The 17,570-nt window shown below is 29.0% G+C and overlaps 2 protein-coding genes across 2 annotated transcripts; both read left to right on the top strand.

Moving 5' to 3' along the window:
• Positions 1-7,039: 7,039 nt before the first annotated feature.
• On the top strand, positions 7,040-10,998 carry LOC126841646 (BTB/POZ domain-containing protein 9-like). Its single transcript, XM_050578227.1, has 11 exons — positions 7,040-7,088; positions 7,364-7,478; positions 8,521-8,604; positions 8,746-8,875; positions 9,057-9,287; positions 9,365-9,641; positions 9,699-9,828; positions 10,112-10,344; positions 10,426-10,534; positions 10,685-10,874; positions 10,933-10,998. Exons 1-11 carry the CDS (start codon positions 7,040-7,042, stop codon positions 10,996-10,998), a joined length of 1,614 nt encoding a protein of 537 aa, XP_050434184.1.
• A 589-nt stretch (positions 10,999-11,587) lies between these two features.
• LOC126841645 (BTB/POZ domain-containing protein 9-like) lies at positions 11,588-15,809 on the top strand. The gene is made up of 12 exons (XM_050578226.1): positions 11,588-11,700; positions 12,163-12,268; positions 13,016-13,099; positions 13,580-13,709; positions 13,891-14,121; positions 14,198-14,258; positions 14,335-14,475; positions 14,533-14,662; positions 14,882-15,114; positions 15,196-15,304; positions 15,463-15,652; positions 15,714-15,809. Exons 1-12 carry the CDS (start codon positions 11,652-11,654, stop codon positions 15,807-15,809), a joined length of 1,560 nt encoding a protein of 519 aa, XP_050434183.1. The 5' UTR covers positions 11,588-11,651.
• Positions 15,810-17,570: the final 1,761 nt, after the last annotated feature.

The following is a 17,570-nucleotide window of genomic DNA, read 5'->3' as shown; positions in this document are numbered from 1 at the left end:
TTCGCCCGTGTTTCAGCACTTCACTGATTTGGAACTATCAATACGTGGATAATGCATACTTATAATAATACAAGTAATAAAAATGTATACATAATAGTATGTACGTTATTTTCAATTTTCTTCTATAAATTACTTTTATATAAATGAACTTTGCACAATTAAACAAAATGAAAAAAGGATTTTTCCTAACGTTATTGTTCATACTGCCCAACTATAAACCTGATATTTTCCCAAAATCGTAGACAACCAAAAAAAAACAATAATTTTATTCACCGATTCGTGTAGAAATTTAACACATTTCAAAACACCATAACACAACAGTACGTGTCTATGTAACGGAGCCAAACAAGAAGAGTGACGTGTACAACCCACATATAAAAAATAAACTTGCCATTGAAAAATAAATTTAACAAAAACATGTATTTTGCGTACGAAGGAATTCCATTTTCTTAGCTTAAATATGAGTTTTAGATACTTAAATCCGTTGTTTTGGCTACCACAATACTTTTACATATTCCTAAGTTGCAGTTACAGAATCATAAAAGTTTGTTCATTATTTTAGAAAATCGATTTTAATCTAGCGATTGTTTAAAATCGAGCACGTACAATATGTTTGCTGTATCGTTAGGTTTATTTCAATTTATTTTTCGTTAAAGTCTGGTGGTTTACACATCAATATATTGTATAGTACCTATTTGACAATTCGTCACATGATAAAAGTTATGATTGTGTTTAGATACACACAAAGAAAATCTTAGATAAAAAGTACAAAAAAACCATTATAGTGGGGACGGGGCATAGTAGGGATGGAGATGTCACAGGTTTACAGGAATTATTATAATATATAAAAGTCATATATCATTCGCAATGAATCGCGTTCAAAGAAATGTTAAATAATTAAACTTATGCATAACTATTGATTGAGGTAGTTAATAAAATACACGGCCGAAAACAAAAATGTTTGTTACACAATGTATTCTATTCCACTTGACAACGTATACGTTTGCACAGTGATATTGTTTGAACAGCCATTTATAATGATTTTGTTTTACACTACACTTTGGGTAAAACATAATAATGAAATATATTATAATTGTGTGTGTAAGTTCGAGAGACTTTCGGTTAGGAAGCGGATGGAGTATTTCACTGGACAGTTCAATGGATGCGATGACACGGCGATCAAGTAGTAACATAATTTTTCAAAAAAAATATATAAGCTAAATGAGCAGTATTAAAAATAGAAATTTGATTGTTATTTAGAATAATGTTTGAAGGCTTATTTGTGTAACAATTTCTTTTATTAAGCTAAAAATTGTATAAAAGGGTTTCTAGTAAACTGTCGAAAACGTTCGGCAAGCCGGGGCACCGTGATCTGAAAGCTAATTTAGGTGGAAGGTAGGAGATAGGGGTAGTATATAGGAGATAAAAGATATGGTGTACGTTCAACGTTCAAATTAGAACAAAATGATAAATTCAAAATAGTTTAAGGGCCCAAATTCTCTATGAATTGTTTTAAGCCAGATATTAAACACTACAATATTAGCCAAATACTTGACGTTTTAATATACTAGCTTGTTACTGCTTCTTAATATACTATATCATTATCTATAATTCCACCACTACTCTAAATTTATTCGGTACTTCAACGAGACATGAAAATGATCTTTCGTGGTTGCAGACTCGGCTGAAAAACTTTGTTTTGTTTTTTGTTTATGTGCTTTAGGAAAAACATAATTAAAGCAATTTTGGTTTTCCGTTAAATAATTCACTTAGAAAATCACCATTGGTCATATTGTATAACAGTTAATGAAAATTGATTAATACAATTATTATAAACGCCATTAATGCGTTTTTATAGTGTTTTAATATGCATAAATTTATATTACAGTTATTACATAAATAAATACGGTCTAAATTATTATGATGGTAAAAATAACATGGCCAAGGTAAACAATTTTACATACTATATAAATAAAATAATTTAAAAAATATTACATACAAAATAAGAATAATAATAATCACAGAAAGTTGTATAATTTAGCTGTTGTTTTATGCTGATATTGATTTTAACAAGACTATTCTTACAGGACAAACCCTTATGTTTACCACAGTCATTATCCGACTATCATACTGTTCTATAATATGGAATTTCCTTATTTTATTTGTCGTTTCCGTAATTTTTATCAACATTGTACTAGTAAAAAAGGCCTAAATTAAAACTTGTATTAAATTTGTTTATGTAAGCCAGATTTGTTTCTATACAAAATCAGATGTTTCTATGTAAAATTTATAATTTTTTTATTTAAATCTAATCATACAATATTTCATTTTATGTACCCACTATTGTTGTTGCTATGGTAGTTCTTAATATAAATATTGATCGTTAAAAATAGTTCAGTTCTTCAATTGGTATGTTAAATAGTGTCATTTTCAAACGAAATAGTTGTTTTATACAATCTATTATAATTTTTAAAATTAGAAGCTTTAAGGTAATACAATGATTACAAAAGATCCTGAGTGGCGTGTTCACAACTAAAAAAGTCAACCAATTATGTTGGAGTCAAACAAATCAACACAGATACAATTACGTTCCAGTCGCTTATACGAGGTTAGATTTTCTCATAACTTCTAGATGTTACATTTTAGCTTAAACGGTGTTCAGTGAAGTCTATAGGAGCTTTGACTAGAACCAAGTTTAAAGTCTATAGGAGCTTTGACTAGAACCAAGTTTAAAGTCTATTAAGTGCTAAGTTTCATTACATTTTCTTATGATTATTGTTCTTATTTTATACTTTGAATATTTTGAATTTATAATTTATATATTATTATAATATTATGTTATACATAATTTATATTAAATTCAATACCAGTGAACTATTCACACGGCATGTTATGATCAATAATTGTAGTATTTATTAGTGTAATAATTGAGTGGGATTAGTGTTTTCAATTATTTCTATCGTTCCTGAATAATACATATAATATTATGATCGCCTTTTACATTTTCGCGAATATATTTCATTCAAAAAATATGGCTACAAAATAACCAGTAAAGATACTTGAATTACATGGGTTCTTATGGTATTTATTTAGTAACTGCCTAACCACTTAATAAACTCATGATACATAAACTAATAAACATATTGGAAGTTTTAGATTTAGAGTTACAAGCATATTGACTTGAATTTATTTTTGTTATAACAAAAATAAATTTATCAGAAAACTTTTATTATTAATTCTAATTCCTAAATTTACCGTAAATTAACTTCTAGGCTAATAATCATGTAATTGAAGCCTTTACCATTAATAAAAAAAAAATTAAAAAAACTTTTATTAGTTGAACATGAACACAACAAGGTCTTAAAGTTATTATTCAACTTGTTCACTAGTAAGTATTTAATTATTGTAATACTATCCGGGGAGAAGCAATGCGCAAGCAGTTTTTTTGCCGGAGTTAAGTATTGCCAAAGAAAACATTTAATGAAAACAAATTAAAAGTCTTAATATAGAACACTAGGGGGCCTAGAATTTATTATAGTTTTCTTTAACATAAATCTTCAACAAGAAATGTTGTCATATATTCCAATCAATTGACGTCTTTACTCGTCAAATAAAATTATTTTTCACATATTTTACATTACACAACTAATTGTTCCAGCTGCTGTGATGACCGCTTAAAAAAGTTGTTTAAATGTTTTACTACATTTCCACCGCCTAAAATTTAATAAAAACAATATTACATTTTCTTCCAAAATACGAATAACTCGTGCTTTGTTTAGTGCCAAAATAATTAGACAAAATGAACCTCTATACTTACTAAAGCAAACAATTTCATTTTAAATGAAATCAATCGAAAAATCATAGACATAATAATGATAATATTATGTCTATGTAAAAAATCCTGCAGGACTTTTTGCTAGCTGTGACCCAGCCAATTTATATTAAAAGTAACATACAGAGTATACAATACATATATATTTATGTGACATAATTCTGAGACTAGACAAAAATCACATAATATATTGCTACATACATTTTTAGTGTTTTTCGACCGCAAAAAAAAATTATAAAAATCTGGTAGTACTGTGCCAGGTATATTGGAAGATATACCAACCAGTACGCGCTAATTAAAAAATGATTTTGATTATAACTTAAAGCAAACCAAGTAAATCTGTCCTTGATCAAGTATGTTAACAGACATGCTGTCAGTACACGGTTTTAAAACGCGTTAAGTCAAAGCAAAGACTGGATTGAGTAAAACAAAAGTGACACAATAATGTGCTAACTTTAATAACAATATAAATGCCTTGATACTAATGAATTTTTCTAAAGAATTGCCATGTGTACAGACATCTCATCTATAAAAAATTTTTTGATCGAGGTAATTTACCCGAATCAAGTTACCGAAAATGGCACAGACCAACTATTGTGAATACTAGTATGAATTTAATTAAAGTTAAAATAAATTAGGATAAATCCTTTATAAATGTAATTTCAACACTATTGCGACACAATTACCACAAAATATGCTTTACGTTCTTTACATTGAAAATTCAAACTAGTTAGTTTCCATGATGTATCCAACCACATTGTATGAGCTCATATATGGTTGTCTGTAGTGGCCGGGGCTGGGGTAGTTGCCTTTGGCCAGAACTGAAAAAAATACATACATTTCATTTTATTTAATAATATTATATATTTTTTAAAAAAACTACTGGGTTACGTACCGTATAAGGTCACGTGTTAGTGAAAGCGTGGACTCGATCGAGTATAACAAAAGGAACACAACAATGAGCTAACTTTGATAACACTATAATTTCCTTCATACTAATGAATTGGCATGTGTAAAGACATCTCATCTGTAAAAATTCTTTTGATCGAGGTAATTTATCCTAATCAAGTTTCCAAAAAAGGCACAACCCAACTATTGTGAATTTAATAAAAATAAAAATAAATTAAGAGAAAACCATTATAAAAAAATCTGAAGTTTCATTATTATTACTACACAATTACCACAAATGCTTCGCGGTCTTAATATTGAAAATTTAAACTAACTATCCATATCTACATCGACTATCAGTATTTTCGGTTTCTGCAACCCAAGACAAAATTGAACCGATACTACGCCTTTGTACGATGTTCCTCTAGGTGCACGAACTTCATGTACCTAAGACAAGCATGTTTCAACCCCTGAATATTAATAAACATTTTTTTTTTAGAATTTAACAAGGTGCTATCTACTCTTGAAACTCAGGTGGCATACATATAAATATCGTTTATTGTGGTATTTACATATAAATATTGTAAAAACTTTTAAAATGAATGATATTTTGCTTAAAAGTTGTTGAAAGAGCAATAAATATGATAGAGGGGAGGAGAAATATTTTATAACATTACCGCACTTCACGAATTAAATATGTAAGTTACTATTTAAGTTTTAAAATGATGTTTGATGAAGCTCTGACAGAAAATTAGAAAGTTACATTGTTAATATAAATTAAGACGCTTAGATTTTAGCGGAAAACTAGAAGGTAGGACCAAGGCCTATCTTCATGTTTACACCTATTTAACTGAAGTTAGAACCATCATAATTAACTAGATAATACAAACCTCTACGCTATATTACCAAGCCAAACCATATGAATATTTAAGGCAAATAATAATTAAAATCACACCTTACCGATCTCTTCTTTGACTGACTCGGCCTCCACAGGTCCCGAAAACCACGCTACTTGCAACCAAATGTTTCACCACGGATCAGGACTTAAAACACGGTGGATTCTAACAAAACATGACGTTTATATTATAGATTAACACAAAAAAAGATATATATCGAAAAGTATAACAATAAATTAACACATAAATTTAAATACAGCTTTTCTCTGGCACCACCACACCCGTCGGCAAGCAGAACAACACGGTCCAGCGGCCATGAATGCTCATAAAACTCTAATAACTCATTTATCTTAAATCATTATTCTTATTATTATTGTATATTATTCTTAATTCTTCTGGAAAGCGATTGTCTTAACAAATTATTAATAACTTTTTTGGAAATGACACTATTTTGCATATTGTTCTGGTACCTCACAGTAGGAACTTTAATTTAAAAAATTGGCACAAATGTTAACATCCCTTCCAAAAACCGAACAATATGGTAATTTGACGTTGAGTGTATTTTATTAATTTGTAAAAATCACTTCTTTGTGGTTTTGTCTCTTACTAAAACAGAATTAACTTTTTTTTTACGTATTTTCTATGTTTAGTAGTAAGCACCCCGAGAACTTTAAATCACATTATCCTTCTTTCAATTGAAAACAAATTTTCCATATAAATTAATAAACTAATTTCTATTTATTTTACACGCTGAACCGATTTTGACGGAATTTTCACAGGTAAAGGACTTTGCAAGTGATCTAGCAATTTGATAATATTTTTATTTCACGCTGGTAGTAGTATAACCACACTTACGTTTACGTGCTTCAGTTCTTCCAGTGATTTCCTATGAAAGCATAAAGCTATTCGGAAGTCTGTAATATTAAAAAAAGTTTTAACTGTACTTATAGTTAGCGGCTGCAATTAAACAAGTTATTATTCAACTAACTGTCAAGCTCACGGCGGCCAACATTATCAGCCGATGTCGATAATATATGAGTTGAATTTGATATCATATTATAATATGCATTTATAATTTATATGATCTATTCAGAATGATACTATTAAGTTTTGATACTCATTTTTAGGTGTTAATTACATTTTTTTTTCTTTATTCGTCCTGTATTCATATTTTTGCCAAAAGTTTGCTATTGTACAATAAAAATCATTCCCGTGTTACACAAAATACGTAGGTACACCAGTTGTGTACACAATTGATTGTTTAAAAACTTTGTTAAGTGTACGAAAAAAAAATATACTGGGGTATTTTCAATAAAACAATATATATCTATATCGGTTGGCTTACAATATCTGTGGACGGCGCATTGTTTTTTTCTAAGTGTTTTGTATAGAACTTATAAACCATTTTAACACGTATAACACAATGACGTTTGTTTATTTTATTGCGCTCATCGTTTTAAGGTCAGCTCCAGGTATGTAGAATATTTCATATCCGTCTACATAAATAATTGTCTTCTTATAATCGAAGTATTTCATCTTAAGCGGCAAGTTCTGAACACAATAATTATGATAATTATCGTAGTTAGATATTGCTTAACAAGTTTATAGTAAGGTTTTCAAACTCTGTCCCAAACTATAATTTTTATTTTTAACAAATTTTAAAAATGCTTAACCAAACGGCTGGATGCTAAGTCATGTCGTAAATAAACTATTTAAATTCGTTTGCAAAATGTGTTTTATTTTTTAGCATTTTCTAATCCTACCGGTTATGCATCGTCTTCCTCTAATCCACCCGGTTCTGAGCAAATCGATCACGTTCCCTCTTTGGTCAACGACATTAGCAATTTGTATGAAAATGAAAAGTATGTGTTATATTACGACATTTTATAATATAAATATATAATAATTTATAAGATTCAATAGGTAATAGACTGGTGGTTTTTATTTATTCAGAACATTACATTTTATTTAATAGTTACAACTTTACGTATGTGTGCCGAGAGTTATTTAACAATATATGATATTGTATGATAACACTGTAACAGTGTTGCCTACTATAACATACCCTCTAAAAAAAAAAGAATAAAATCTAGTAAATAAAAAAGATACAAATACTCAAAACATAAATCTTATTAACAATTAATATAAATAAATATCTCTTAAGTTTTACTATTTTCTAATCATGTCTGTTTTACTACCTCATGCTGTTTAAGAACAGCTATAGGAGAATTTGAATAATTAGTTTGCTTACTGCAACTATCATCTAATGGCATCATTATTTTCAGTAGAGTTACAAGGACAAGTGAATTAACTAATTCTATAGGAATCGTTACCTTTTTTATTACTTTAGATTTGCACATATTGTTTAGTTATTCAATTAGTTGATTATAAAAGAAAAAGTTATTAATCTTGAAGCGTCTGTTATGGGTTGGACATAGTGATCAATATGTATATGAATAGAACGCTGTCTAGGCCTAAGTTTTGTTTAATATGTAGCCACTTATTATGATGACCAATTATTAAGGCAACTTTAATTAGACTCTCCTGAAGCTTGTCAAATTCACATAACATGCTCTTAATAATTTTAGTGACGGTTCCCCAATAAAATTAAGGAAAGATTTCTGTATTCACTCGCTAGACACAAATAATGACTTTTAACATCAACATCATTGATTATACTTAAACAGCTATCGCTGAAACACTACCTTCAATAAGGATAACAAATACATATACTTTATCAAAATGATATATTAAATATACAAAAAAACAAAACCGGTTTTTAACAAAACTTTTTTTTTTTTAACTGCTCTGTATAATTTGTAAAGATAGGATATTATACATAAATCAATATTCATGTTTAGTATTCATAAGTATATTAATTATCTAATTTAATATTTATTTTAGGTATTCTGATGTTGTTTTAGTTGTAGATGAAAAACGATTTCATGCCCATCGTAGTGTGTTAGCATCACGCAGTGATTATTTCAGGTAATAAAATCTTATCAATTAGTATAGTATTCTCTTAGTATTAATACCCTAATAAGCACAACACATACAAATTTGTCAATATTATTTTTTTAAATAGCGAATATAATGCATTTTTGTACTTATATTGTGTATATTTTTTAGCGCATTGCTGTTTGGAGATCATAAAGATTCCCGTCTAAAGGAGGTGCCAATAAAAGAAGGATCAGCAACCTCAGTCAATGTTCTTCTTAAATATATATATTCTGGTAGAGTGGATTTAAGTACTCTAGAGGTAAATTAAAGTCGACTTAAATGACCGGTATTTAAAGACCAAAAAAGTACCATTTTTCAGGTTGTGCGTTTTTTTAAGGATCGTTCGGTCAATCGGTTGTAATTTATGTGTTAAATTGAAGAAAAAAAATATTATTCAGAAAACAATTGTCCAAATACACATGTTTTTTTAAAATTTTTAGAGTAAAGTTATTGTGGAATTATTAATTCTCTCGAATGTATATCGTTTTTCAAACTTACAATTTTCACTGTCCGAGTATTTACTGAGTAAAATCGATGAACACAATGCAAGTTCGTTGTTTGTTGTGGCACTTTACTATCAAATCAAAGAACTCGAAATCGAATCACTCAATTTTATCGACATTCATGCTTTGGACGTATTGCAATCTGAAGATTCGCTTTCTTTGACGCCCGTAAAGATATTTGCATATTAAATATCAGTATTTCTCGTGTTAGGTAACCAGTGGTGACAGAATAATTTTTTTTTTAGGAAGCATTACTTCTAATTCTCAATCGTGACATGGTGTATGCTAATGATTTGGATATATTCCGTGCGGTTTGTCGCTGGATAAAAAAAAAAAAAGACGAAATTGATGCTGAAGCTAAAACCAAAATTTTATCAGCTGTCAGATATCAGCTTATGGATGATGAAGAACTGTCCGAAGTTAGGCGATCAGAGCTGGTTAGTTCGGATTCGAGTATTTTGGATGTCATAAAATTGAGTATAGAGTCCCTCCCACAAGAATTTAAAGATCAAGGACGACTAGGTAAGCCTATTCCTTTATTTATTAAATTATGTTAGTACCAACTACTATATTCTTTAGAACCTAATGTGAATTTCGCTGAAGACACGCCCAAAAAGCTTTGCCAAATTGATGGCGGTACCATGATCACGTTAGATCATCCATCGAAAATAAACTATATTGAAATGGAGTTAAGCGACAAACAAGCAAAGTATGGTGCACTTATCAATATTTTTAATCAAAGATTTAATATAATTTTAATTTAATACAAATTTGAACTAAAAAATATTTTTATCACAAATAATATCATACAATAATAATAGTTTTGATAATTCAAGAATTAAATTTATTCTCAAATAAAATACGGGTTTTTTATCCATAATCAAAAACATGTTGTTTAAGCATCGAACTATTTAAAAATAATTGCCCTTTTATAACTTTGTTTATAAAAAATTACACGACCGTTCATTTGATCGAATTATTTGATTATTTAGATCTTACACTTATTACATTCAAGTATCGATGGATAGCCACAATTGGTTGCGTGTAATAGATCATTCAAATTATCATTGTCGGTCAATTCAACGTTTGTGGATTATCCGAAGATTTGTTAGGTACATCCGTATTGTTGGCACCAATAATACTAGTAATAAGAGTTTTAATTTTTTGAAAGTCATGTACAATACGGAAAAATTGCACTGGGTGGAAATCAAAAACGGATTAGTGGGTAAGGACAATACTCACTCATTCCTTGATTAATATAAAACAAAAACATATTTTTCTAATGTACTGATTTAAATCCTATTAGCACCAAAGTACAATGTTACTTTAACATCTATGGATTGGGCCATAGTCATCAGACAACCAGATTGTTTACAAATTCAACTCGCCCAACCGTATATGCTTAGTTCAATGAGGTAATCGCTTAAATAACATTTAACATATACTTTGGTTTCTATTGTTTGTTTGTTATATTGTTTGCGCCTGGAATACAACTTTTAATTTTTTTAAAAAGAATTTATGTTCGACTCTGGCAATAAGATCAGGAGTATTATAATTATTTATAGGATACTGCTTAATCATGGCGAAAGCCGAGCCTGTGGTTACACTATTCATGTTTCGGTCAATGATGAAGATTGGGATATTATTGTAGATAAATCTAAGGAGTCGACCCTATCGTGGCAGTTGTTAAAATTTGATCCAAGACCGATAGTGTATATACGTGTTACTGCCGTTCGCACTTCAGAAAATGACAAAGTAATAAAAATAATCTAATAGTGTTGTTTTAAACTGTTTAAAAAATTGTTTTTTTTAGCTGTTTAAACGTATAGCTTTGTTGGCACCTGCTGGAGTAGATTTTAACGCTATCCCAGAACAGTAGTGGTCGATACCGCAGCTCATACGTCCTCAATAGCGCCATCACTCGCACGAAGGCCTACTTCTATACGGATCTATTAGATTTTTTTTACATTTTGTGATATGTTACAATAATTTTTTTCTGCTTAATAAATATATATAACATTCAAATTACTGGTCACATAAAACTTATGTCTATATATTATTTTATAAACATATCAGTATTGGTTCACGAATGTCTGTAATTAAGCAAATTTTTTTTTCCAACTCATTTAAGATATTGGATCGTATGTATTACATTCTTCTAGTAGTGAAGATATTTAAAATAGGTATGCTTATACATCGTTCTCCATTTCATTGATTTTCTAAAAATTGAAATTCTGTTTAATTGGTTAATATGTTTTTTACTTGAATGTGTCCTATATTCGTATTTTCGCGGTTTTTAAGTTTGCTATTGTATGATAAAATTCATTCCCGCGTTGCACAAAATACTTACACCACTTGTGTACACAATTATTTGTTTAAAAACTTTGTTAAGTGTACGAAAAAAAATATACTGGGGTATTTTCAATAAAACAATATACATATCGGTTGGTTTACAATATCTGTGGACGGCGCATTGTTTTTTTCTAAGTGTTTTGTATAGAATTCATAAACCATATTAACACGTATAACACAATGATGTTTGTTTATTTTATGGCGCTCATCGTTTTAAAGTCAGCTCCAGGTATGTAATATATTTCATATGGGTCTACATAAATAATCGTCTTCTTATAATCGTAGTATTTAACCTTAAGCGGCTAGTTCTGCACACAATAATTATGAAAATTATCTAAAACTAGCTCACTAAACGATGGCCCAATAAGTATTTAATTTAATATTCACAAACCTTCTTGCTGACAAGTTATAATGTCTAAGATAAGCTCTAAAAAAAATCTTGTGGAGTCTCATTAGATAATTTTTAACAAGTTTCTTAGAAGGTTTTCAAACTCTGTTCTTAATTTTATATTGAGTGCTAAAATTGTTAGATTATTTTACAATTATAAAACTATAATACAATTGCGCAGTAAAACTATAATTTCTATTTTATTTAAACAATTAAAAAAATACTTAATCAAAAGGCTGGATGCTAAGTCATGTCGTAAATAAACTATTCATATTCGTTTGCAAAATATGTTTTATTTTTCAGCAATTTCTAATCCTACCGGGTCTTCCTCCAATCCGCCAGGTTCTGAGCAAATCGACCACGTTCACTTTTTGGTCAATGACATTAGCAATTTGTATGAAAATGAAAAGTATGTGTTTTATTACGACATTTTATTATATATATATATAATAATATATAAGATTCAATAGGTAAAAAAGACTGGTGGTTTTTATTTATTCAGAACATTACATTTTATTTAATAGTTACAACTTTACGTGTGTGTACCGAGAGTTATATATATATATATATATTTATGATATTGTATGATAACACTGTAACAGTGTTGCCTACTTTAACATGCCCTCTAAAAAAATAAAAAAGAATACAATCTAGTAAATTAAAATAATTCTCATAAACAAAACATTCTAGACATAAAATATAATATTATCACATATAAAAACAAATAAGGTAATAAAATAAAACATATTAATGAAGAACAAGAAAAAGATAAAAGATACAAATATTCAAATCATAAAAATTATCAACAATTAACATAAATATCTTTTAAGTTTTACTATTTTCTTACCATGTCTAATTACTACCTTTTGCTGTTTAAGAACTATAGAAGAAATTGAATAATTAGTTTGCTAACTGCGACTATCATCTAATGGCATCATTATTTTTCAGTAGAGTTACAAGGACAAGTGAATTAACTCATTCTATAGGAATCGTTACCTTATTATTACTTTAGATTTACACATATGATTTAGTTCTTCCACTAGTTGATTATATAAAGTAAAAGTTTTTTATCTTGGAGCGAATATTATACATAGATCATTATTCATGTTTAGTCTTCATAAGTGTATTAATTATATATTTCAATATTTTTTTTTAGGTATTCTGATGTTGTTTTAGTTGTAGATAAAAAACGATTTCACGCCCATCGTATTGTGTTAGCCTCACGCAGTGATTATTTCAGGTAATTAAATCTTCTCATTTAGTATATTATTCTCTCAGTAATAATACCTTTATAAGCATAACATATACAAATGTGTCAATTATATTTTTCTAAATAGTTTTGTTATTTTTTTCATCAATTTTCTAATTACCTAGCCTTAGTGTTTTTGAAAAAAAACACATGGGCATTGGGTGGCTTTAGATTTTTTATGTTTTGTAAAAGTCATACAAAAGAAAAGGTATAATGTTTAGTTTACTTGTCTAATATTAAATTAATCATATAAACCGTTTATTGTTAACCAATAGGTATAGTAAGTGTTTAAACTGATCGTATTACTTATTTTATAGCTGATCAATATGATCTAACCAACTCAGATTAAACGAGAGTAAATTTTAAATGAGAGTTAGTGTGAAACCACCCTTGTTGTATCTCATTCAATGTGTCTTACTGGTTGTAGCGAATATAATGAATTTTTGTACTTATATTGTGTATATTTTTTAGCGCATTGCTGTTTGGAGATCATAAAGATTCCCGTCTAAAGGAGGTGCCAATAAAAGAAGGATCAGCAACCTCAGTCAAAGTTCTTCTTAAATATATTTATTCTGGTAGAGTGGATTTAAGTACTCTACAGGTAAATTATAGTCGACTTAGATGACCGGTATTTAAAGACCAAAAAAGTACCTTTTTCAAGGTTGTGCGTTTTTTTAAGGATCGTTCGGTCAATCGGTTGTAATTTATGTGTTAAATTGAAGAAAAAAAATATTATTCAGAAAACGATTGTCCAAATACACATGTTTTATTAAAAATTTTAGAGTAAAGTTATTGTGGAATTATTAATTCTCTCGAATGTATATCGCTTTTCAAACTTACAATTTTCACTGTCCGAGTATTTACTGAGTAAAATCGATGAACACAATGCAAGTTCGTTGTTTGTTGTGGCACTTTACTATCAAATCAAAGAACTCGAAATCGAATCACTCAATTTTATCGACATTCATGCTTTGGACGTATTGCAATCTGAAGATTCTCTTTCTTTGACGCCCGTAACGATATTTCCATAATAAATATCAGTATTTCTCGTGTTAGGTAACCAGTTGTGACAGAATTTTTTTTTTTTAGGAAGCATTACTTCTAATTCTCAATCGTGACACGGCGTATGCTAACGAATTGGATATATTCCGTGCGGTATGTCGCTGGATAAAAAAAAAAAAAAGACGAAATTGATGCTGAAGCTAAAACCAAAATTTTATCTGCAGTCAGATATCAGCTTATGGAAGATGAAGAACTGTCAGAAGTTAGGCGATCAGAGCTGGTTAGTTCGGATTCGAGTATTTTGGATGTCATAAAATTGAGTATAGAGTCCCTCCCACAAGAATTTAAAGATCAAGGACGACTAGGTAAGCCTATTCCTTTATTTAGCAAATTATGTTAGTACCAACTACTATATTCTTTAGAACCTAATGTGAATTTCGCTGGAGATACACCCAAAGAGCATTTTCAAATTGATGGCGGTACCATGATCATGTTGAATCATCCATCGAATATAAACTATATTGAAATGGAGTTAAGCGACAAACAAGCAAAGTATGGTGCACTTATCAATATTTTTAATCAAAGATTTAATATAATTTTAATTTAATACAAATTTGAACTAAAAAATATTTTTATCACAAATAATATCATACAATAATAATAGTTTTGATTATTCGCGAATTTAATTTATTCCTAATAATTGCCCTTTTATAACGTTGTTTAAAAAAAATTACACGACCGTTCATTTGATCGAATTATTTGATTATTTAGATCTTACACTTATTACATTCAAGTATCGATGGATAGCCACAATTGGTTGCGTGTAATAGATCATTCAAATTATCATTGTCGGTCAATTCAACGTTTGTGGATTATCCGAAGATTTGTTAGGTACATCCGTATTGTTGGCACCAGTAATACTAGTAATAAGAGTTTTAACTTTTTGAAAGTCATGTACAATACGGAAAAATTGCACTTGGTGGAAATCAAAAACGGATTAGTGGGTAAGGACAATACTCACTCATTCCTTGATTAATATAAAACAAAAACATATTTTTCTAATGTACTGATTGAAATCCTATTAGCACCAAAGTACAATGTTACTTTACCATCTATGGATTGGGCCATAGTCATCAGACAACCAGATTGTTTACAAATTCAACTCGCCCAACCGTATATGCTTAGTTCAATGAGGTAATCGCTTAAATAACATTTAACATGTACTTTGGTTTCTATTATTTAATTGTCATATTGTTTACGCTTGGAACACAACTTTTTATTATTTGAAAAATAATTTATGGTTGACTCTGGCAATAACATCAGGATTATATGAGTATTAAAATTATTTATAGGATGCTACTTAATGATGGCGAAGGCCGAGCCTGTGGTTACACTATACATGTTTCGGTCAATGATAAAGATTGGGAAATTATTGTGGATAAATCTAAGAAGTCGGCTCGTTCGTGGCAGTTGTTGAAATTTGATCCCAGACCGATAGTGTATATACGTGTTACTGCCGTTCTAACTTCAAAAAAAGACGAAGTAGTATAATTAATCTAATAGTGTTTTTTTTAAACCGTTTTAAAAACTTTTTTTTTTGTAGCTGTTTGAACGTATAACATTAGTGGCACCTATTGAAGTAGATTTCAACGCCGGCCCAAAACAGTCGTGGTCGATATCACGGTTTTTGCGTCGTTAATAGTGCCATCACTCGCCCGAAGGCCAATTTCTGTACGGATCTAATGGGATTTTTTTACATATTATTATATGTTACTATAATTTTTTTCTGCTTAATAAATATATATAACATTCAAATTAATGGTCACATACAACTAATGTCTATATGTTATTTTATAAGCATATCAACATTGGATCACTCTAATTAAACAAAATATTTTTCCCAACTCATATAATTATTATCTTCTTCTAGTAGTGAACACATTTGACAAGAAAGTTGGCTACGAGTTCCGTTAGTAGACTTTTAAGTCGATTTTCGAACGAATATCATACCGTGCTTATGCGGAATGTCGTCAGTCCTTTTATACAATCAAATATGCATGGATCATTCCTATAAACGCTATTATAATTTTAAATTATAATAAAATATTATACATATACTTTTGAACATCTCTTATGGACCATGCTATTATACAACAAAGAATTAAGTATTCCTACTAGGTATTTATGTGTATAGATTAATGAAATTCCAATTTCTTAATCTCCGGCCATTTTATTTAAGTAGGACACGTTAATCCTAACTTAATATGTCTAAATAAAATGCCATAAAAAGCATAAATGTGGAAAAACATGTAATTCAATTAATTATTATACTAAATTTAACAATAAAAATAGTAAAAGAACTCGAAAGAAAGAATAATTAACATAAATAAAAATTATATTATTATATCTGGCCCTCCCTACTAGCCCTCAAGGAATACATCTAATTGATCTGTTCATAAAAACGATTTATATTAAATTAAATATTGGCATAATCATATTATGACAAGGTTAAGTTGGTTGACTGGGCCTGGAGAAAATTTGAAAAAATGTACTTTTTTATAAAAAAAAGAATTGTTGACATCATTTTTATAAATTTGTTTTATTCCTCCACGCAATTATTCTTAAAATCTCATTGACTTTGTATACTGTAATCGGTAGCTCTATGTGAAATTTGTGATTGAATAATATTTGTTTATTATATTGACCGGCCAATATATTCTAAGTTGCTAAGTAATTTACCTATACATTTTCTTATTTGATTTAGTCAAAACTCTCACTCAGACGGCATTTTTAACACCCACTGTACGTTTTGGAAAAGTCATTCGAAAAAATTGTGAACACTAACATTATGTCTTTATATATATATATAAATATTTCTTCTGTCATTGTGTAAGTATTCAAACTCCTAATTGGCTGGACAGATTTTTTGTTTCTTGTGTGCTTTTATGTTTGAAGCTTTGTCATGCGACACTCAATGCTTATTTGATGTATAATATATACTTATGTTTGCTTTTTTTTTTTTAGAATTGACCATCCACAAAATGCTACAAAAAGACAACGGCCAAAGTGATATTTTCCCTTTTTTTGCTAACCAAAAAATGCTCATAAACTATTTTTCTTAAAATGGGTAAATATTGGTGAAGTTTTTCGAGTTTAAAGTCTGAAAATTAGTCCATAGATAAATCTTAAATGTACAATTTTATCAAAAATCTGTTTTTTAGGCAAGCTACACGTGCAACCAAATGTGGAACGAAGTGACTTGAAATACAATGTGGTCGTTTGTACCATGATTGTGTATTATGGAAAACAAAGTCGTTAAAATTTAATGTATATAATGTAATTTTAATTTCAATATAATAATCGATTTAATGTTTCTAGTTTTTTTATATTTTTACATACCTAAGTGTCATAATTACTATAAGAGTGGGTTGTATAGGCCTACAGCCATAGTTTATAATTA

This window comes from Adelges cooleyi, unplaced genomic scaffold (genome assembly GCF_023614345.1).
Source record: "Adelges cooleyi isolate 19-005CV unplaced genomic scaffold, UGA_ACOO_1.1 ACOO_flye_CR_arks_rails_tigmint_CR_PRNA_40, whole genome shotgun sequence".
Lineage (NCBI taxonomy): Eukaryota > Metazoa > Arthropoda > Insecta > Hemiptera > Adelgidae > Adelges > Adelges cooleyi.
This window is presented reverse-complemented; position numbering and strand designations above follow the sequence as displayed.